Source organism: Macrotis lagotis, chromosome X, assembly GCF_037893015.1.
Source record: "Macrotis lagotis isolate mMagLag1 chromosome X, bilby.v1.9.chrom.fasta, whole genome shotgun sequence".
In the NCBI taxonomy this organism is placed as follows: Eukaryota; Metazoa; Chordata; class Mammalia; order Peramelemorphia; family Peramelidae; genus Macrotis; species Macrotis lagotis.
Window position 1 is genome coordinate 271,579,963 of NC_133666.1, and position 17,926 is coordinate 271,597,888.

The following is a 17,926-nucleotide window of genomic DNA, read 5'->3' on the forward strand; positions in this document are numbered from 1 at the left end:
CAATATTGAGTTCACCAAGTCATTTCTCTTTAGTTCTTCATTGTTTACATGAGAAACTCCAAGTTTCTCTAGTACACATTCAAGATCCTCAAAATCCAGTTCCAGTCAATCTATTTCACTATATTTTCCACCATTCCCCAGTTCTGGTCTTGCTAGGGAAATCTCTTAACGTTACCCCCAAATTGTGTACTTTGTTCACCTAGAATACCCTTCTATCTCTTTCAAGGTTCATCTCAAATCTCACTTCCTCTAGGAAACTTTCCCATACTTATCCAACCCAATGTTCTTCACCTTCAGAATTTGCTATTCCCTCCAAGATGGGTTCTTATTTATATTTAGCCTGGTAATCTTTCTTAATTCAATGAATGAATCAAGGACTGAATGGCTAAAGAATGCCTAGAATTTAAACCTACAACCAAATCCTGCAATTTTTGTTATGTTACACTTGCTAATATTCTGCAGTTCTTTTCATGTGTATAGAGATGGCTATATACTATGTCTTCCTTAAAGTCAAGAATCATTTATTTCACATTTTTCTATATGTTTTGTCTTTTTCTGAAGGGTAGGTAAGAGATAGTGTGCATAATGACATTGTTCTTTTGTAGTCACCTAGAAACAGCTCTAGGTTCAGTGGACAGAGTGCTGGGTCTGGAGTTAGGAAGATCTGAGTTCAAATCTAGTCTTAGACATTTCCTAACTGTACATAGGATTGCCTAACAAAATAAATGCACTGGATTTACCTGAGAAGGAAATAACAAAGCATTTCATTATCTTTGCCAAAAAAAACTCCAAATGAGGTCACAAAGGTTGACCACAGCTGAAACTGACTCTTTTCCATAAAAAGTTGTACATAATTGGGAACACAGGAATATTGAACGCAACAAAACAAAAATAAATGACAGCAGAGATAGAGAATTAAAACTAAAAAAAGACAGAAATAAGAAAATGTGAGAAAATAAGAAGAGTGGGAAATAGAAAATCAATTCCCTGGTGAATGGCATAGAGTCTCCAAGCCTGAATAATTATATTTGCTATTGCCTTTGGCACAGATAAGGAAAAGCCTGCTTTCATTCTTCTCCAAGGAGAGGGGACCAAAGATTAATTTTCAGTCTAGGGAAAGGGTCATATCACAACCAAGAAACAAAAATAACAAAAAAAATTTAGGCTGTCATCCACATGGAGAAATGAGTCTATTTCTGGAGATGGAAGAGGGAAAATGCTGTACTCAGGAAAGGGGTTGACTATCTCTGTTGACGATCAGCTTAACTCGAATTAACAAAAGGAATGGGAAGATAATTCTGAAATTTTGCCCAGAATTTAAATCCAACTATTGCCACACAACTCTCATCTGCTTCAAAGGTAGAGGGGTAGAGAGATAAGGAACCTTATGAAAGAACAAATTGGAAATCACTGATAGGAATCCTGGACTAAGAGTCAATTGGAAAGAATTAGTCAAATTATTACCTTATAATAATCATGGCATAATTGTTTCATGCAAATGTTGAATTATTATTCAACTGAATGCTATTATCAACCTCCAGGCTTTCATCAGATTGGTAGCAAGCATGCTCAACAATGGGGACCAGTTCCCTTTCCTATGGAGCTTACTATGTACTGTACTAAGCTGGCCTGTAAAACAGGGAACTAGGAAGGTCTAGTTCATTGCCTTGTCTTTACTGAAGAAAAATTGCCAGAGGAGGGGTAGGATTGCACAAACTAGTCATTGATTTTGGTTTGAGCCTTCAAACAATGAATCAGACTCAGTACTCAAAATGTCTGAAGGAAAAGGTTGTAAAAATGCATGGTAAAAATGTAGATAAATAATTTTCCTAAAAATTAATTAATTTCTCTCAACTTAGCCTTGGTTTAATATCATGCTACATTCTTGATGGATCATGGTGCAAACAATATACACAATGTTCCATTAGTGTATTTCACTTTTATACCAAGTCGCACAATTTACTGGTGTTATTTAGGGTAATGTACCGTTATTTGGCATATTTATATCTTTCTCATTTATTATTAAAAACAATGTAATATTTAGGTATTGAGGATCAATAAGGCCTCCATAATGTTTATACTGTCATATCTTTTATTGCAGGCTCAAAGTGTTTTTCAGGTTTACTTTATAGGTGCTTTTTTGAAGGCAGTTTTATGGCTTTTTCTCCATCTAATGCAAAAGCAGTTTTGTTGATATTCCTTGATAACAATGATAAGAATGTAACTGGAGCTAAGAAAAGGCACTAAAACAGATTAAAAAAATAACTTAGCATTGATATTGTCATAAGTGAAATGATTTTTAATTTTGATTCAGGTTGTCTCAAGTAGATAGCATGGGAAACATTGGGTTTTGTACTTTTGTTTTTTTTTGAAGAGAGAAGGCCTGCTGTAGATCTGTTTGGGCGTGCTTCAGTTCAAAGAATTCCTCTGGAAATGTTACCTCTTGCTGGTAATATCTAAAAGTTCTAGTATATTGCAAATAGAAGTCTTCTGAATTAAATATCTAGGGCAATAGAGTAAATGTGTACGACTTGATCTAAGGCTCTAATGATCATCTGACAGCTAGTTAAATACAGTAGTTCCATGTTTTCCTATGGCCAAGAAGAACAAAAACATGTTGGACACAGGCAAGATGACTATTGCCAAGGAAGTAGAGAACATCCCCTTGATCACATATTAAACAACTAAAATGAAACATGAATATAGCAAAAATATGTAAGAAAACTGGAAACTCAAAGATAGACAACTTACTCAATGAAGTGTTGAGTCTTTTTCTTATAATTTTAAACTGTTCCAAATCAGAAAGACAAAGTTGTAATGGGATGCAATTAAGGCTTTACACATGTCAGAGGGAGTACTGAAATCTGAACAAGGCCTTGTTCACTAATTGCTAGAAGATCAAAAGCTCATACAAATAACCCTAGTTTTTGCCTAGGTTCTTTCAGATGCAATGCAGTTGTTTTGGTATAATGGGTGGTAAACTCACACAATGATATTGGAATAGGAAAGAAGGTGAGGATTGGCAGTATTTGATCATAGTCAAGTGCAGGACCCTTCTCTTGGTAAGATTGCTTTTATCTGGTGCAAACACTGGCACTCCCATATAATTTAAGATGCTAAAGCGGGTTGGGCAAAGGAATAGAAATAGTGATGGTGTGTGATGCTAAGACAATGGAGGATACAGAGACAAGGGAATCAGGAACTGGAAGGCTAGCAGCAGGGAGACATGTACTACTTTGATGGCTTGCTCCCAATGATAAAATTCTATCTCCCCACCCTTGATATAGATTTGATTTATTAATCATAATAATATAAGATAGGGTGCTGAGGGTCCAAGTCAAGGTTATGACTGTGTGACTAAAGAGAAGGGGGACAGTTGGTCACTACATAGGCATTTAATAAATGTCCTGGCTACCATGCTATAAGCACTGGAGATATGAAGAAAGACAAAATACTCTGCTTCAAGGAATCTATTAGGTGAGACAATATGAAAAATAATATATCTATTTCATGAAGGAAATAGGAATTTAGTCACAAAAGGGAGAAGAGATATGGGATGGAAGCTAATAAGGATAGACAAATCAAGTGTGACTTGAGGATGGGGAGAAAGATGGGCATGTTTGTAGATAGCAAGAAGATATTGAATATAAGGAAGAAAGTGGGGATGATGAAGGGACAACCTGCCGGAGAAGATGCAATACTAATGTGATCGATCACTTTTGTATGTAAAGGGCTTTGCCTTGATAAGAAGGTCACCTCCTCATGTGAGACTGCAGTCAAAGAGGAGATAATGGCTGTAGGCTTTTGGGTGGTGTGAGAGGAGATAGAGAGAAGAGAGAACTCTTGGAAAATGGTCTCAATTTTTTTTCAATAAAATATGAGGCAAAGTTTTCAGATGAGAATGTAAGGAAGGGAAGCCAGGGGAAGTTTGAGAAGGAATAAAAAGTTTTACTAGAGTTCCTGTGGAGTGAGCAAATTAGGAATTTAATTAGGGATATGTCAAAAAACATTTGTGAGAGAAGGGTAGATAGAAATGGCAAGATTTGACAACTGGTTAGATAGGTAGAGTGAGTGAGAAGTTGAGAAAGACAATGAGGTCACAAATTTTAAAGATCAGGAGAGTAGTGACCTCAGCAGAAGTAGTATATTCATAAAAGCAGTTATGAAGAGAAAATATTGTTTCATTTTAGTTCTTTTGAGTTTGAGAAAATGCCAGAATGAAACAACAGCCAAATACCTTTGCCAAATAAATGGCAAAGGTAAAATTTTGACCCAGATCCTCAAACACCAAATCCATTGGCCTTTCTACTGACCCAATTTGTCTTTCCCCATGCCTCAATGATCAGGTTTCTTCGTGTAGCCCTTTTCTCTAATGATATAAGCTTCTTTCCTTGTCCATAAATTTCCTGAACAACAGTATTTTGCTTGGTACCCCTCTTGTTGGATTTCACAGGATAAGAAAAATCACAGAATTTCAGAGTTGGAAGGGATCTTGGTGGATGTAATCCAACCACATCTGAAAAAGAAATTCACTACATATAAATGGATTTGGCCTCTGCTGAAAGAGCTTCAGTGAAGGAGTGGTCACTGAATCCTCAGATAGAGTTTCATATGATTAGGAACTGCTCATCCCATATTGTCAATATCATATTATCAAATGACATCCCATTACCTTCCACATGTCTGTCAGAGTTACCCCTACATCAATCACAAACACACACACACACACACACACACACACACACACACACACACACACACACACTCCCCAAGTTTTGACCCTAAACCAATAGCATCAGGAAAATCCTTCTCCTGTCCTAAAGTCACATAAGTGGATTGTAATAATTTTCTGTTTGTTAACAGGGCAGATAGGCCTTGATTGAAATCTGATTTCAGAATTTGAAATGCAGAGGGAGCTATGCTATCTCCTCCAATTTTTAATGATGGGATGAGTAGAACTGATCACTCTAGTATGTCTCTTTATTAATAGGGTGATAATAAGTGAGGCGTAAACATCATAGGTTCCCTTAGGCAGCTTCCTCACCTAATCTCTTTAGGTCTTATTATCTCATCTCTAATATGAAGGAATGGCCTGATTTGTAAGATTTTTTTCTGTAGCTTTAAATCCGTGATTTTATGAATGCAGATATTTTTAGAAATGTCTTCTATGTTGAGCACTAAATACATAAAAGAAATGAAGATCACTTTTGAGCACTTTTCAGAAGATGACTGCCAACTTGTGGGCAGTCTTTGGCTCTTTTATTAAAAATACTGTATTTCAATCCTGTTAGTAACCACTGAGATCAAAACGGTTGTCAACACAAACAAGTAGGCAGTGTTCTTGGAAAGAAGCACTGAGAGCTACATGAAAGAAAACTATGCCCTTTACAACCATGCCCATTTTTGTACATTTTTTTTCCTAGAGGATCTGTACTTCCAAATTTCCTATGAATGAATTTCTTTCCTGAAGCACAGAAGGAAGAAGAATTAGAGTAGTTGTTATTCAGTCTTTTTCACTTATTTTTAAAGTGGAATCAAGGATTTATTTTGTACAAGGATTTAGAGAATAATAAGCCAGGTTTTTCAAATCATTTTTCTATCAAGGAAGGATTTTTAAAACCAGTGCTGATGAAAATTAAAAAAAGTAAAATAAAGAGATAGAAAAACCAACCATCTAATTATACAATGCCCTCATGATGAAAACAGAGAAGTCCACTGAAGTAAGGTATCAAGTGGCAGAGGCAAAAGTTTGCTTTTGTAGCTTTCCTGGTTCCGTAATCCTTACATTATATAAACCAATTAATTGTTAAAAACTTATTAAGGGCTATTATATGTCAAAGATTGTGCTAAGAATTGAGAAAGCAAAAAGAGGCAAAAGATAGTTTCTACAGTCAAAGAACCTACAGTTTAATGGGAGAGACTTTCAAACAAGTATTTTAAAAAACCACGGATAAAGTAGGATAAATAAGAGATAATTAATTGAGGGAAGGAACTACAGTTAAGAGGGGTTGGGGGAGACTTCCTATAAATGGATGGATTTTAGTTGGGACTTAGAGGAAATCAGGGAGGCTAGCAGTCAGAGCAGAGGAGGGATGGCATTCCAGACCTAGGACACAGAGAAAATTCTAGGAGTCAAGAGATGGAGTATAATGTTCATAGAACCTCCAGGAAGCCAGTAAATTGTAAGAAAACCTGAAGGATTGGAGTGGACTAGATTATGAAGGTCTTTGAAGACCAAGTAGAGCAATTTTGTATTTGAGTCTAGAGGCAATAGAGAGCCCTGGATTTTATTCAGTAGGGATGTGACCTGTGCTTTAGGAAAATCAAGTTAGTGGCTTAATGGAAGATAGATTAGAATGGGTAGAGATCATATATTTGTAAATGATCTGACTGCTTATTGGTAATATGAGACCCTGCCAAAGGGGAAGGGGCTGATCACAATGATCCTTGCCACAAGAAGTAGTGGGTGTTCATTAAGCCTGACTCATCCTTTCCAGACACTGAACTTTTTACATAATGAAGTTTGTAGAAAGGGCATCATAGTTGGCGACAGAGCCCAGAACAAAGCAGTAACCGCAGCCAAGCGATTAATTTTGTGGAAGAGGAAAAAAGAAAGTACTTTTCCCTCAGCATTTCAAGCAGACACTTTGACTTCTAGAAAACGAATGGGAGAATGAAGTTCATTAGTCAATTATTTGTACATTTTCTTCTGATCATTGCTTTTAGAAAAGAACAAATTTATTTTTCTTCTTTAGATTCTAGGCAGTTTACTGCTATAATGTAAAAAAGTGCTGGATTTAACAGGGACATTCTGAATTTTGACTCCAGATCTGCTACTTCCAGCTACCACTTTAACCATGACTAAATCAATCATCCTTTGTCCTTATCTGTAAAATTAGATGGGTTGGACAAAATAATCTTTGAAGTCCTGTCTAGCTCTAATGATATCACAAAATAAAGTACATTTTTAAGTTCTTTTTTTTCTCTTTAAAAATAGAATGAAAAAAATAAACAGGAATTCCTATACCTTTTATATGCCTGATAAGTGTCTATTAAATGAATGAATTAGTCACTGAGTTCATGATTTCAGCAATTTATAGAACTCCCAGATGAAGAAAGGTTCACCACCAATGCATATCAGCTATTGCTCTGCAACTTAGTTTAGCCTTAAAGAATTGCCCAATGATGATGTTATTCATCATTCAAAATCAAAGAGGACGATGTTGTCACTTACATAATGACATGACTGGCACATTATGTTTATTTTAGTGAGGAGAGTATTGTGCAAAGATATTCCTCTTACTTGCCTTTTCCAGAATCATTTCACCCCATATCCTGATTTTATAGAAAATGGAACTTCTGGTGAGGGTTGGATGCTATGGAAGTCCTTGGTCTTGTGGATGTGGTTTCCTTCCTGTATATCAGTAAGGGACCATGGCATCTAGTATGCCGGGTAAAGCACCAATATGGGATTTCTTGGTGACAAGTGAGCAATAACAACACAGTATATCCAGACTTGTCTCTTAATGGACTAACTGTCAATGTGGACAACACCTTTCACACAAATGTCTAATTATAGCACAACTAATCTTCAGTATGCACCATACTTCCCCAAGTACACAAAGGCCTTAGTTTCTCTGAAGCAGGGTCATGCAGCCTATATATGAAACAGAAGCATACCTGAACCCAGATTTTCCTGCCTTCAAAGCCAATTCTTCTACTTCTCTATCCACCCTTCATATTTTGAATCTCAAGTTTACAATGTTAACATTATATCAGATAGAGAATATCAGTTTTATTTTTTTCTCACAAATATGAAAAACATAGAAAGGCATCATAGGAGAATCAGAACATACAAGATAGTCCTCCTCTATCCATGACTACCCCTTCCTACAAGGGATGTTCACTAGTACTAGCTTGAGAGATAGATGATAATTACAAGATTACTTCCTGTCCTTGAGGGATTGCCTTTATTTGTAGGTTTGTTTTTAGCAAACTTTAACCACCTGTCCTGTCTTTTCCATATTAAATAGTGTTTCTGAATCCATAGATCATGTCAATATAGTGTACAAATAGTATGTCAGACATCTACTGGGAATTCAATAAATTAAAAATGAAGAAATAAATATAAGTATCTAAAGAAAAGTTTATCAAAAATTTAGAATGCATGTAGGCTTTGCTCTCTTTAGGGACCAACAGGGGGATCTGCTGAGTAATGGGTGCTCTTGGGATAAAAATGCTCTAGACAGTGACTTTCTACAACTCAGCCTGGGGCATTTACTACTCAAAGGGAAAAATCATTAAAAATAAGGAAAAACAGATTTTTAGCAATATCCTGTATTTCATTACCCCTTCATTTATGCAACATGAGAACGGAAACCACAATGTAAATATAGTACTCTGGGGAGTCCATATCACAGTTTCTAGGCACATTGAGACAAATCTGTTGTGAGCAGGGATGGACAACTTTATATTAAAAATTGCTATTATTTGATGAGTTCTCCACATCTAAAAAGTCTGTTCCTCATTGTCTTTGAAAATGGTAACTTGTTAATTGACAAAGATGATGACGAAATATTAATGATTAAGGGTATGTGGAATAAAAGGAATACAATAACAAGGGAGTTTTGAATTGATACAAAGACTCTGAAAGACAATTTAGAATTATTAAAAAAAATACACAACTGAATAAAATGTTAATAACATTTGACCCATAGATCTCAACGTATATGCTCTAACTGACAGAAAAATACTAAATATACCAGATTATTCATAGTGGTACTTTTTGTGAAAGCAAGTAATTATAAACAAAGAAGGTGTCTATTAATTGGAGAATGGCTAAATGAACTCTAGTGTGTGAATAATATGGAAAATTACTGTGCTACACAAAAATAGTAAATATAAAAATTCACAGAAGAGAAGACTTATAGGATTATGTAGATTGAAGTATGTAGAATCAAGAGAGAAGTATGTACTATGTTTACAGCAACATAAATGTAAAGAGCAATAAAAACATGGTTGGATGACCAAGTTTAGCCCCAGAGAAGAAGAGAGAAAATGCACCTTTATCCCTTCTTTGAAGAGGGGGATTAAAGTGTGAATATTTGCGTATGTTGTCAAGCATGGTTGATAAGTGAGTTTTTTGCTGAATTGTTTAGTTTTTTCTTTTCTCTCTCTTATAAAAGCTGATTTATGAGGAGGGATAGGGGAAGAATATATTCACAATTGAAAGTGATATAAAAACAAAAAGGTATCAACAAAATTTTAAAATGGTACTCATGCCACATTTTCTGCTTAAAATGTTCTTAAAAAGAACACCTTCTAGATATGCCATTTTTGTTAGCAATGAACAGAGACACAATTAGTTTATAAGTCACTTCTGATATTTAGATTCATAAATGAACACATTTCTATTGTTTGGTACTTTTTTTCTGATCCAAAAAAGCAAGAACAAAAATGCAGAACTCCCTTACCTGTGTTTGCTTGGGACCAATGTCCATTTTCCCAAGTAAACTATTTAAAAAATCTGTAACACTTGACCAGGGGTAAATACTGTTAGAACCATCCAGAACTATGACAATGTCCAGTTGGGAGCTGCATCCTATAATACAAAGAAACAAATTGGCAACTATGTACTCTGCATTTACCCTCTTTTTATATGCAATTGAAATGCCTTTTTTTTTGAGTTTTTGAGAAGCAAATGGAGTTAAGTGGCTTGCCCAAGGCCACACAGCTAGGTAATTATTAAGTGTCTGAGGCCAGATTTGAACGCAAGTACTCCTGACTCCAGGGCCCATGTACTATCCACTGCACCACCTAGCCGCCCTCCTGAAATGCCTTTTTAAAGTTTCATTTTAAAAAATCGTTTCTTAGCCATTTTGAAATATTGGTAGCAATCAAGAAACTTACTTTTTGTATCTTGTCTATGATAAACGTCTCTCAACTTTTCATGTATGGAATTACTATTACTGAAAACTTTTCAATGAGCATATTAAAAGAGTTATGAATTTTTATTTTATTTTGTCTCTGAATATATGATTTCTTTATCTAAAAAAGATTTCTGTTGTTGCAATAAAAGTTACTTGACATTTTTCCAATGGAGTGCTTCATGCCTTTCTAAAAATTATTTACACCAAGATCAATTCTCCAAATAGCACCAATGTTTGGTTTTATACCAGCAAAGCAAACGTTGACCTAAATTGGAAATACTGGTAGCTGAGATAAATGTTTCATGCTTTTGGCATGCCTCTGTGTATATATTTCCTCATTCATTACTGACTACTTTTCAAACACACAAAAATATTCCAAGGGTATGCATACCTTGAACAGATGGTGCAATGGAGTTGACAACCTGAAAATTGGAATCAACATCCGAACAGATGCCAGTTGTATAATATGAATGTCCACATCTGTAAGCATACAAAGGCCCACAAGCCTTAAAAAGAAAAAAAGAATTAAAAATCCTGAAGATTTACAATGATCACTTTACTAGGGCCGTTAAAAATATTGCTCTTTTCTTTCTTACCAGAAACCCTCCTTTTGGGTTAGTAACTAAAGTGGATCCTAGCGTCATGTTCTCTTTTACTTCTGTGACATTTGGAATTGATGTATGAACTAAAAATAGAAGAAAAATGTAAATTGATGGAAACAGAAAGCAATGTCTTTAGGATGAAATAATCTGGTCCTTTTATTTTTTAGTGGGGGGGGGGGGAACAACCAAGTATTCTTTAAATTACAATTAGGAATAAAATGAAGCAGTTAAAGTTGAAAACTGGCTTAGGTCCCAGAATCTTTGTCTGGGTCACTGTCTCAAATAGTTTTACTGAATTGAAAAAAAAGTGCAGAAATAGCAAGGCAATGAGAATGTGGGACTGCTGCCTCTCACATAGTTTTGCTAATAGAAACAGATAAAATATTCAACTTCAAATGAGTTTTATGTATATATAAAGTAGCTTTGCATGTCTCACTACATGTTCAGAAATGTGTCAAAAATTTCTAACAAAATATGTGCTAAAATTGGGTGGGAAACCAGAGTGGGAAATCCAAATGCAAGTTTTTCAACTTTATGTCAATATTCTGGTAAATATGGTTGGGTTATAAGAAAAGTGTGGATGGGATTAAAATAGTAGTCATGAAATTCTAGTGAAAGAAGTGCAGTGATTAGCACATATTTGATATCAATATTTTGGTCTCAAGTTGGTTCCAGAAAAAATTTTTTCCATGGGCATAAACTGTATCAGTTACCAGAATAGGATTTGGAAGCAGATACTGCTTTTGGTTAGTTAGGCTCTATCTCTCACAAAAGGAGATCGGGCATCCCTATGGCCAATTATATTAGCCTGACATTCTTTAGTGGTCTGATATCCCAACAAGAAGTTTGGATTTCTGGATAGTTTGTTTCTTTACCTAGGAAACCTAGATGCTTTCCTAATCCAAGGAATTAGGTTTCCCCTGTTCTAAACATCACTTTTGGCTTTCTCTTAGTCCTGGAATGACCCTGAACTCCCAGAGACTCTTTGGTTTGGGGATGACCCAAGGTCAGACAAGATCCCATAGGATTTTGTCACACTGGAGCAGTTTCTCTTGGCCCTTCCACTACTGGGGAAAAAGTGGAATTTTTAATTGTGTTTGTTACATCACTAAATAATTTCAACTTGATATTCCATTCCTCTAGGGTTTCAGAGAAAATTCTATTTGGAGTGTTCTTCAAAGCTCAGAGAACCAAAGGATTCTACTTGTGTATCGGATGTATGTAGTGCATCTCTTTCCAGTACTGTCAAGTGAACCTTACTCATGTTTAATACACTTTATGATACTGCTTGAAATTTCTAAGAGATATGAGGGTATATATGTAATATATAAACATATATATACAGATGTCAATATATATGCATATGTATGTATATATGTATGTGTGTAGGTGTCAGATACCGTGTTAAGTACTGGAAATACAAAAAAGGGACAAAGTGTGTCCATATTCTCAAGTGGCTCTCAAGTGAAATGAGGAGAGAACATGAAAACAACTATCTACAAATAAGATATATTCAAAATAATGTAGAGATAATCATAAGACAGAAAGGCAGTTGTGGGAAGGGGGACCAGGAAAAACTTTTAATAGAATGAAGGGTTTTAGGTGGGACTTGAAGGAAGCTAGGAAGGTTAGTAGGTGGAGGAGAGGGCAGAGAGAATCTCAATATAGTAAAGTCATTGAAAATAGCCAGAGTCTGAAGATGGAGTATCTTATTCAAGGAATAGCAAGGAAGTCACTTTCACTTATTCTAGATTATGTAAGCGGGGAGGAGGAGAGGGAAGTAAGGTGTAAGAAGACTAGAAAGGAAGGGGGTAAGATTATGAAGGTCTTTGAAAAATGAACAAAAGATTGCATACTTGATTATAGTATATATATATATACATGCACATATATGTTGATGCCTATTAATTTAATATCAAATATGAAGAAATTCAGACTGTGGTTGGATCAATTGTTGACTTAGTCTCCTTCCTTACTAAATCTTGGTTATTATGTTTTGTTTTGTTTTGTTTTTTCTTTCAGTGGGAATTGGTTTGGGAAAGGTTATTTCATGTTGCTCCTGTGAAATTGCAAGAACCATTGGAGGAAGTAATTACTTTATAAAAATATAAAAATAATAAAGTAATAAAGTAATTATAGCTGTCCCTATATTATTAGTCCATTGTCACTTGTCATTTTATCCTTAGATAAATATTCCAGATTCATTTTCTGAGGGACCTGAATGTATTTTAGTGAATAGAATTCACTCTTTTACCTTACCTGGAAGATCTAATTTTATGCACGGCAATGATTCTCCTCGTCCTACTGGACACTTATAAACATCACCAGTTCTATTCTTGGGTTGGCCAACCAGTGGAGAACCAATGAGTACCCTGGAAATTAAATAATATGAATCAGTATTTTAAGTAATAAAGAGTTCTTTATTTTAGCTACTTCATGGCCAGTCCTAAAAATATTAACAATAAAATGTATTTCCTATAGACAAGTTCAGTCAATGATCAGTGTTCTAAAAGCATCTAATTAAGGCAGAGAGTATTCTCTCAAATGAAAAATTTATTTAAAATACCTCCCACACAGAAAATGCACTCCAAATCTCCATACATATCTAAGGATAAATGACAAAAAATATAAAACAATAATAAAACCCATAATTAGGAGTTTATGTACTTATTTTAACTTCCAATATTTAACCAGGTAAGGTTTTTAATTTCTCAAGAGTCTCACATATAATATCTGAGATGATAAGCTAATCAAATGCTATACAAGAAACCATAGGAAGCATCATAATGTAATTGGTATTTGGGATTCACAGTATTTATGAGTAAGTTCTGTGCCCATGGAATTTAAAATTTAATAGGTAAAGCAAGAAAGACATATAGTGTGTCCAGTATAAAACATGATTAGTGATAGCTTATCTTTCTTCATTTGAAAATTAGATGTTCATATTCTTTGACAACTCATCTATTAGTTAATTTCTCTTTCTCTTATATATTTGAATCAATTTCCTGTATATTTTGAATGTTGGACAGATATCAAAGAAATTTGTGGCAATATTTTCCCCCAGTGAACTGCCTCTTTTCTTATTCTAACTGAATTAATTTTACTGCTAGGAAAGCTTTTTTGTTTTTTAGTTTTTATAATTGAAACTCTCCATTTTTTTAATGAATACTTTTGTCTTATTTGGTTAAGAATTTTCCCCCTAGCCATAATAGCTGTGAAAGGAATCTCCTTTCATTCATTTCTAATTTGTTTGATATGACCTTTTCTATTTAGGTCATGTATTCATTCCAAATGATACTCTGAAAAGATGAAGTTAGGATGAATGGCTAGATTTAAGGTTACTGTGGTATGTGGTGTGTAATATGTTGGCCTACATAATTTCTGACAGTTTACTTTCCAGTTTTCCCAGAAGATTTTGTTGAAGTACTCATTTAATAATTGATGTCTTTTATTTTGCTAACATTATGCTGCAATGTTTGATTACTTCTAGAACTTGTTTACCTAATTGTTCAGTTGATTGACTTTTCTAATTTTTAGATGGGTATCAAACAGTTTTAATGATTTCTGCATTATAGGATAATGGGAGCTCTCAAACTTAGGTTCTATTTATTTCTACTTTTTTCATTATTTCCCTTGCTATTCCTGAACATTTTATTTCTATATATGAATTTTGTTATTATTTTTTCTAGTTTTATAGATAAACTTTTGGTAATTTAATTGGTAAAGCACTAAATTTTAAAATTAATTTAGGGAATATAGTCATTTTTATTTGTAAGAAAGTGACTGTCCTTGTATGGGACTAAAAAGGAGGCAGAACAGACATCTCTAAAGTCTTGTTCACTCACTCCTTCAAGAGAGAATTTTCCTTCAGAAAACCTGGGACCAAATTATTCTTCATAGAGAGATAGGGCACTGCTATAGATAGATAGGTAGATAGATAGATAGATAGATAGATAGATAGATAGATAGATAGATAGATAGATGATAGATAGAGGAACGATGGCAGACACATAAATAGTTCATAGATCAATAGACATAGTGACATATGTGTACATGTATGTGTGTATATGAATACACATTCTCTGAAATACTGATCTATCTACAGAATATAATCCAGTTCCATTTAAATTCTGATAATTTTGGCAGGGTGGGGGACCCAGGTTCTACTTCCAAGGTCTGGCCTGTTTCTCATCTAATACTAGTCCCAGATGAACACACATAGTAAACAGCAAAGAAATTCTTTAATCAAAGCAAAACAGAAATTAGAGAAGTTATACACAGGAGAATATATACAAAACAATAAAGAGTGAAGGGAGTGAGAAAACTCAGTTAAACCAAGATAATAAATAGAAAGATTGTGGATTTATTTTCTATCTTGCTATTCTATTAAAGTTAATATTTCAATTAAGTTTTATTTACATCTTCAGAGTTCTTTAAGTAAACCATCATATCATTTGCAAATAATGGATCAGTTTGTTTCTTCTTCGCTTATGCTTATTTATTCAATTCCTTTAACTTTTATAAATCTAATAGCTAGAATTTTAAGAAAAAATAATAATGGTAACAATGAACATCTTTGCTTTATCCTTGCTTATCTTGGAAGGACCACTAGTGTTTCTCCATTACAACTAATTAAAGCTGCTAATTTTAAGTAAATATTGTTTATTATATGAAGTATGCCTATGCTTTCTTATACATTTTTTATAATGAGTGTTATATTTTTGTAAAATCTTTTCTGAACCCAATGATATTAATATGATCTATTATGTTTATAGTTTTTCTCATTAAGAACTAATCTTGCATTTTTGGTGTAAATTCAACTTGGTCTTAATGAATATTCTTTTAAATTTGTTAAAAATATTCTTTTTGCTAATATTTTCCTTAATGTTTTTGCTGTGATATTCATTATGCTAATAGTTTACTTTATCTCTTCCTAAAATGGGCATCAGTATTATACTTGTCTCATGAAAGTCATTCAGTGGGATGGCTTCTTTATTTTTGTAGTTTGATATTTATCTTCTAATCCTTTAAACAATTTTCCTTCTAGGGGGCAGAGCCAATATGGAGGCATGAGAACAGGCTTTCCCAGGAGCTCTTTCCAAAATATTTCAAAAAACCTTAAAATTAGGACTCTAACTGAATTTTCAAATGACAGAATCCACAGAAAGATCCAGTGAGGTAATTCTCCAGGCCAAGGTAACCTAGAAGCTCATGGGATGGTTCTGTTCCACAGGGTTAGAGGAGGTGGCAGTGCAGCCAAGATTGCTGTGCCAGAGGGAAGGTGCTACAGGCTTCTGGGAACAGCCTGTGGGTTTCCTGGGTCCCTGGGAGTACAGGGTCCTGGAAGCAGAAGCAATTACTTGACCTGCTAACCCAGGGAACACCAAGCACAACTTGGAAGCTCAGTAGGGAAATCTCTGCCAGAGTGAGCACAAAGCCCAGACCAACCTGACCCTCAATGCAGCCATAGCCCTCACTGCAGCTCCAGCTGTCAGCACAGTCCAGATCCCAGGAAATGAAAGCAGGTCCACAGAGAGGCCCAGCAGGGAGCTACCTGGCAGCTGATCCCAGAGTGCTTAGCCCAGAGAAGGTAAGGGGGTGAGGGGAAACTGTTGAGGTCTCTCCTCTGGCCCTGGGACAGTACTCTTGTGCTTTGTCCATATTCAGACCCTGGTTGCAGTCTGCCCCCCCCCATTGCCATCCACAGACCAGAGCACAGGCAGGAGAACAGTCAGAGGCTCCCATAAGACCTTGAAGGAACAGAGGTCCTTGTCAGGGGGGCAGGATTCCAATAATACTCAAAAGCTTGGGAAACACCCCCAATCCAGAGCACAGACTGGGTAAATGAGTAAACAGAAAAAAAAGAACCTAACCATAGACAATTACTTTGGTCCCATGGAGGAGCAAAACCCACACTCAGAAGATGACAAAGTCCAAGCTTCTGTATCCAAAGTCTCCAAGAATTATAGAAGTAGATCTTAGGCTATTTCAGAGCTCAAAAAAAAATTTGAAAATGAAGTAAGAGAGGTAGAGGAAAAATTAGGAAGAGAAATGAGAGAGATGCAGGAAAAAACATGAAAACCAAGTTAGCAGCTTAGTCAAGGAGATCCAAAAATTGCTGAAGAAAGCAACATATTAAAAATCAGTTTAGATCAAATGGAAAAAGCAAACCAAAAAAGTTAATGAGGAGAAGAATGCCTTAAAAAAGAATTGGCCAGATGAAAAAGGAGATAAGAAAGTTCTCTGAAGAAAACAAATCCTTCAAATGTAAAATGGAACTAAAGGCAAAAGAATGAAAAAGTAGAAGAAAACAAGATATATTTCATTGAACAAACAACTGGAAAACAGATCCAAAAGAGACAATTTAAAAATTATTGGGCCACCTGAAAGTCATGATCAGAAAAAAAGAGTCTTGACTTCATTTTTAAAGAATTACTACAGGAAAATTACCCTGATATCCTGGAAGCAGAGGCAAAATAGAAACTGAAAGAATCAACTGATTTCCTCCTGGATGAGATTCAAAAAAATAGCCCCCAGGAATATTATAGAAAGTTCCAAAACACCCAAGTCAAAAAGAAAATATTACAAGCATCCAGAAGGAAATAATTCAAATATCATGGAACTACAGTTAGGATTACACAAGTCTTAACAGCATCCATATTAAGGGCTCATAGGACTTGGAATATAATTCTGGAAGGCAAAAGAGCTTGGAATGCAACCAAGAATCAACTACCCGGCAAAACTGAATGCCCTCTTCCAGGGGAAAAGATGGACTATCATTGAAACAGGGGAATTTCAAATGTTCCTTTTGAAACAGCCAGAGCTGGACAGAAAGTTTGATCTTCAAGTACAGGACTCAGGTGAAGCATAGAGAGGGTGGATGAGAAGAGTAAATTAAAAGTGATTTAATGATGTTGAACTGTGTGTATTCCTGTGTGGGAAGATGGTACTAATAATACTCATAACCTTCTCATTTATTAGAGCAGTTAGAAGGAGCTTTTATAGATGAGGCACAGGAGAGAACTAACTATGAAGGTATAATATATTTTTTAAAATGGAGTCAATGGATGAAAAGGAAATGGACTGGGAGAAAGAGAAAAGAGGAGTAGAATAGACTAAGATATTTCATGTAGAAGAATCAATAAATAGTTTTTGCAATAATATGGAAGGGGGGAAGATGAGGGGGAATGAGGGAGCCTTCATTCTCATCAGAAATGGCTCAGAAAGGAAACAATATACATACTTAATAGGGTATAGAAATCTAGAAGAAAAAGGAGAAAAGGAGAACGGGGGAGGAGAGGGTGTATGTAGGTGATAGAGGAGAGGGTAGATCATGGGCAAGGATAGTCAAGTATAACACATTTTCTTTTTTTATTTTTTGCAAGGTTGTGGGAT

At 35.1% G+C, this 17,926-nt stretch overlaps 1 protein-coding gene across 1 annotated transcript in view; it reads right to left on the reverse strand.

The window, feature by feature from the left end:
• ITGA1 (integrin subunit alpha 1) overlaps positions 1 to 17,926 on the reverse strand; it is a 191,129-nt gene that overhangs the window by 90,495 nt on the left and 82,708 nt on the right. The window contains exons 3-6 of the mRNA XM_074208716.1: positions 12,791 to 12,903; positions 10,526 to 10,614; positions 10,321 to 10,435; positions 9,474 to 9,601 (exon numbers count right to left, since the gene is read on the reverse strand). Of these exons, the coding sequence (XP_074064817.1) occupies positions 9,474 to 9,601; positions 10,321 to 10,435; positions 10,526 to 10,614; positions 12,791 to 12,903 (445 nt within the window). The remainder of the gene's footprint in view (positions 1 to 9,473; positions 9,602 to 10,320; positions 10,436 to 10,525; positions 10,615 to 12,790; positions 12,904 to 17,926) is intronic.